General features: G+C 41.4%; 1 protein-coding gene across 1 annotated transcript in view; it reads right to left on the bottom strand.

Moving 5' to 3' along the window:
* The window catches only part of LOC104162062 (corticotropin-releasing factor receptor 2), a gene marked incomplete at its 5' end in the record, with an annotated part of 43,971 nt that overhangs the window by 12,027 nt on the left and 25,944 nt on the right, over positions 1 to 6,000 (bottom strand). The window contains 2 exons of the mRNA XM_009700708.1: positions 3,671 to 3,712; positions 5,439 to 5,574. Coding sequence (XP_009699010.1) covers positions 3,671 to 3,712; positions 5,439 to 5,574 — 178 coding nt within the window. The remainder of the gene's footprint in view (positions 1 to 3,670; positions 3,713 to 5,438; positions 5,575 to 6,000) is intronic.

Here is a 6,000-nt window from a genome sequence, read left to right as displayed (position 1 = left end):
GAAAACTCAGTACACTGACACACTGAGCTTTAGGAAAAAAACCCAACAAAGCAGTAGCCTAACTAGATTACCTAGGATTTTTTATGTGGCTACCTAGTGAGTAGAACATCTCTACAGCCCTTTCTTCACATTTGGGGGATTCACAACAGTGTTCCCTCTGTCTTCCACTAAAAGCAGTAGTGATAGTCCCATAGCAAAAGGAAATACATAAATTGTGAAGAGACAAGTCTGCCTTTGAGCAAAGCTGAAGTCCTTCATTCTCACAGGCATGAAGCACTCATTGAAGACCATGTCCCACACATGGGTTTTTTGGAAGGAAATCGGAAATCCATATTGTCGGAGCTCTACTATAGGCAGTTATTGGAAGTTTGTAAGTACCTAGTGGCATCTGTATCAAATATGAAATGGTAGAGATGCAGCTGAGATCACAGCATTTTTTAAGCTTTAAATTAATGGATTTTCTAGCCTTTTTGCTTGTGCCATCATTCAGAGCAGGCCTGGCACTGTGTGGGATGAATAACCCGTTAAAGACTATTACACGCATTTAAAGAACCCAACTGTCTCATAACTGGAAAACCTGAAGTACTTAAAACCTCCTGAGATCCACTTCTGGGATAGGGAGGCTACTACTTACAGGTTATTTTCCTCTTTTAGAGCAAAATCTGCTGTGGATCTCACTAAGAGTGCTGGTACCTCACGTGGATTGAGTGGCATTACTTTCATCATCACTTCTAGTAGGGATGCCTCTCTGAGAGCAACTAACGTCAGGAAAAGGCAAATGATATTTCAGTACTTCTGATGTGACGCTGTTCACATGCACTAAGAAATACAGGCTTTTTCATAGCAGATAATTGAGGAAAACAATGTACTGCAAATCTGAGTCGTAAATCAGTATGGCTTTCACTGCTTAGACATGGAAGTTTACAGTAAGAAAACACACTTTTGTTATGCTAACAGCCAAGGCTTTCAGATATGCCTCAGCTGGCAATGTAGCCTGTACAGGCCTCGCACTTCATGAAGAGGCAAAACACAGCATCATTGCATGCTTTTGCAATGTGATGTGATGTAATGTGGCCTTCAGGATATGATCTGGGAAACATAAGCTTTTTTTAAAATGCTTTATGAGTATGTGTAGATCCAGGGAGGACAGGCACTATGACAAGGGAGAGCTTTTATAATAGTATACTGTAAGATGCAATTTTTTTCCTAGGCAATATGATTACAAACCCAGAAAGCTCTGCAAAGTCCCTGAATTTGCTACTTGTTTCTAAGCTGTGCAAAGCTGAAGTTAGAACAGAGCAGGAAATTTCACCCTTTAAAACCTTTATGATACTTCAGAAACATTCCCACAGTACATTAAGGAGATTCCAAAGTCCTTTCACAGTTTTGAAATAAATAACGCCTCAATATTTGGTGGATTTAGACTCATGTTACACCTCAAAGAAGTAGTTAGGAAGTTGCCATGGTTTAGATAGTCAAGTGGAAGTTGCACATTAGATGTATACATACAGCTACAGGGAAGATTTTTCTCACGAACTCAGCTATTTGTAGGTGTCTACATGTGAGCACAGTGTCTAGGCATGCATAATAGTCAGTGGAGAGAGCTAGCCCATACTGTCAGTGAAGACTAGAGTTGTTCAGGTGAGCAAATGGAAGTGTCTATTGTAGGCTAAGCTGATGAGAAAAAGATTGTATCGACCGGCTTGAATTAGTGACATAGAGAGCCATTTGAGAAGCCTCACTGTATCCCATTTGGCTTCCCACTTCCCAGTCAGAAGGTGCGAATCTTCTATAGATCCTGTATCATATCTGGTAGACCCATTTGGATGCCTCAGATACTCTACAGCCTTTCAAGCAGCACTCGATACCTATGTTTAGGGAAATGAATCAACATCACCTACATCACCCAAGTTGGGTGTCTTAACCTTGAGCTGACTCCCACAGAAATGTCCATTCCAACTGTAATAGTAGTGTGATATAGCTAGGAAAATCAGTTATGGAAAGCATTCCAGATCTGCTAGTAGATTGTTATCAAGGCATAGAAGTAGAGGAGCTGAATCATCCTGCTTTTCAACAGCCTTGATTATGTCTGAACTCATTTAAGTTACAGGAGATGGGAAGTTGGCTCACGGCCTTGGACAGAGAACTTCAGACTGCTGTAGTCAAGGGGATATTTCTTCAACTACAAGACAGCTGAAAGAATCCCGGAATAGCCAAAAGAGTGAAAGTCTGGTATGAACAGCCAGCTGGTCCTAGCCCAAGTGTACAAAATGAAAGTGCACTAGGGTGATACAGAGTCCTGACCGACTATGAAATCATGTGGCCTCGGTTCCAGCCCCTGATGTTCACTGTGACACCAGTGACAAAAAAAGAAGCAAAAAAAGACATAAAAAAAGTCCGCTGTCTACATGGATGATTCTCCTTCTGCATTAACAGTGTAAACCTGATGACTATGACAAGTAGTAGTCAAGGGACATGTCAGACTTCTGGTGCCTTTCACCTTTTCCGATTGCACAGCAGCACGGCTCACAAAACCAAAGTATGGTCATGAGTAACTCAGATATATGGCAAGGTTTTGAGGTAACTGTAGTCCCACAGTTAAGGTGCCTGTACTTTTTGGGGAAGATGTCACCTCCCTATTTATTAAGAGGCAAACAGAGTGGTCAGAATTTATTGAGGGAAAGTTGGAAAGAGTATTGAGAACACTCTGCTGCCCATATATAAAAGTGGCATGTGCCTAACCTGAGAAAGCAGCGTTGCTTCTTGTTAACATCACCTCAGAACCAATGAGAAGCAGAGAAATGAAGAAAAGGAAAAAACACATAAAAATACTGGTGCTTCATTGGCTGAAGTATAGAAAATGTTGCAGAGCAGCTAGATGAGAAGGCATGCCCATTCCTTCTCATAGTCCACAATGAAATGAAGAAGTAGCACAAACAAAATATATACCAATACAGTAGAAATAATTAAGACATAGAATTAATTTCTGCAGAGACACAAATTTTAACTGGACAAAGATGACACGCTTAAATGCAGGTAAATGAGACACTGGCAGTGTAAGTAGGAGAAAAAACATAAAACTCATGCTTTGGGGTGTAAGTCAAACACCGAGAAATATTAGTGAAACATCTCTTGCTTCAGTAGCAAGTACCTAAAATTAATTCTAAGGAACACCACCAACCCTGTCCCCAACCCTCTTTTCTGAATGCAACCGGCATTGATCACTCAGAGATAGACATCCACACAGAAAAACTAACTCACTCCACATGGCAATCCCATTATAAAAATGGGTCACCTGCAGCATATCCTTAACAAAAGCCCAGCTTGGAAGTAATGCTCATGTATGCCCCAAAATCATATTTGTAATTAATGAGAAAATTCAAAGAAGTCTTAAAATGAAGAACAAAATTTTTAAAATCTGAGTAGACTTCTTTTCCTCTGCCCTGACCTCCGAAGTAATAACCTGAATTTGATAAAGCTTTGTGATCAAAGGACACCTACAAAGAGGGCTGGGAAATTCAGATGCACATTAACAGAAACTTCCGCAAGAGCAGCAGACTGATGGGACTATGACCCCATGTAAAAACATCTCATGTCTCTGTAATCAGGCATTCAAGTAAGTTCCACCTCCAGAGAATTAATTACACTGACAGCAGGGAACAGTACTTACCTCACCATTCAAGAAGCAGTAAAATACTGACACAAAGAAACCCTGGAAAGAATAGAAAGCAGTCAATTATTAGGTAAGTATTTTAACATACAGAATTGGGGACTGAGCTTTATCCTAGTATCATCCTGAGCAAAAACATAATCTTGTTGAGATCATCCACTTCTAGACGGATGAAATCTTTAACCTACAACTTCACGAGAAAATACTAAGTGTCTTGCAGCTCACAGGTGAGACGTGAGAGCTAGAATCTCGACAGCTCTTCCACTGACAGAGGGGATTGCCACTTCAGCTGCGTTAAAGTAGACGGACAGCTTCCAGCTACCTCCCCAAAATGGCACAGGCCCCTCACAGGTGCTACGTCACGCCTGCCAGCTCTCTGTGGATGTCTCAGACACTTACAGGGAGGTGTCAAATGGCCATAGATGGTCTTGTGTAGGTCGGGGTATCTTCAGGTTGCTTACATTCATCTGAGCTGAACTGCTCTGTGGAATCTACCGACAGCAGTGACTAGACCCCTGTAATGACTGCAAAGATGGTAATGACTATAATGGAAGCTCAGATGACAACATGATGACACTTTCATCTCTAAACCTGTGAACAGAATCCTACCTATTTTGCTTTCAGTAATGAACTGTAATTATTGTCAACATAAAGGAGAGGTTCCCTGTGCTTTTCTTACATAAGTCTTCATAACACTAGCAATAAAATAAGCAGTGTAGCATTTTTTGAGACATTGAGCATCAGCAGATAAAAAATTGGTGCACTGGTAAAGGCTAAAGTTCCTTGGCTCATAGATTAAAAGGGACATTTTTCATTTTGGATATTCAGTTGCGATTTCTGGTGGAATGCTCTGTATTTCAAAGCTAAATATGCAATCAGTAAAAACAGTAATCCAAAGCTCAAAACTTTTGTAATCCATAACCCTAGATTTGGTTTGACAGTGTGTGTGCTGTATATTTGTATTGAAATCCTGGGTATCAGAGTGCTTGTTCCTGCACATATCAGAGGTAAAACATTAATGTCAAACATAGTTCCACTCTGGTTCAAGAAGGTCTTTAAGCAGACGTAAAGCTGTAGGACACACTTAAGCAGAAATGTGTGGCTAAAGACCATTCAAGGTCTTCAGTCACTTTTGGTTTTGTGCCAAATCCAGAAAGCTGGGGCAATTACATTCCACTGCCTTTTACATCCTGGCAGAACTCCTATTAAATTCAGAGGAAGGAGGAGATGATAGGGTATGAGTTCTCAGCTGGTATGGTCTGAAGGCTGAGTGCATGCACTGTTGCAGTACAGCTGGAGTGAGAGGCTGGGCGATATAGCTAATGTCTTAATCACATGAGCCCAACAGGTAGGAGTTGTTTCCCTTTGTTTTAGCAACATCTAGTCTAAGTCTCAGCTCACTGTGTGCTCTGAGAAGAGAGAGTCACCTTCGGAGGGTGATTGATCATCCTCTCTCAGGCAGTTCAGGATAGAATGAAACATCAGCTCTCTCTCCATTGACTTTAGATGGAGCCCAGTTGAGGAGCTGTAGCTATAGACTGAATATAGTGTTGATGTTAAGGGAGATGAATCCCTCCAGTACACGCCTGAGAGGAGATCTCCACTCCATATGACATGCTTATATATCTGTTACGTAAGCATGAACAAAGCTGAGCTATTTTCAACTAATATTTCTATCATGGACTTCATTGCCATAAGTTTCAGGGCTGAAAAGCACTAAGGATCCTTTCAGCAGTAGCTGACACCAGCTGTAAACTTGCTCTCTTACCTGAAAAGACTGCAGGAAGGAATTGAAATAGATGAAGACGATCTGGGAAATGTCATCCTCACCAGGATTGACGAAGAAAAGCATATAGGTGATGCCTAGCAGAGGCAGAAGAACTAATGTTGCCTTGACTGCCTTCCTGTGGGCAGGAAACAGAAAACACAAGTGAACACAAAAAAGAGCAACTGTGTTATCTGAACCACTGTAGATTGACCCAATCCAAACAAATCACTCCTTTAGTGGAGAGAGGGAATGAGTCTCAGAGAAATTCAGAGGGTGTGAAGTACCTATATCAGCTAGAGAGGGAACTCAGGTGCTTCCTTAAGACAGTTCTGCACCCACACATGTCAAACAGGGTGAGAAGAAAACACAGGGATGGCCTAAGCCATGTCTGCTCAGGGCTAACCAATATGTACAGTCACTTGAGGAAAGAAGCATTTTAAAAGAGAAATTCACAAGTCAACTTCTGCCCAGTGTCTAACATGAGTGAATAGAGTAAGGGAACACAAGTACTCCCTGTGGGTACCTTCATCTTTCGAGGCATGCTGCCAGAGCATTTGTTGAG

This window comes from Cariama cristata, unplaced genomic scaffold, assembly GCF_000690535.1.
Source record: "Cariama cristata isolate BGI_N322 unplaced genomic scaffold, ASM69053v1 scaffold6075, whole genome shotgun sequence".
NCBI classification, from domain to species: domain Eukaryota; kingdom Metazoa; phylum Chordata; class Aves; order Cariamiformes; family Cariamidae; genus Cariama; species Cariama cristata.
This window is presented reverse-complemented; position numbering and strand designations above follow the sequence as displayed.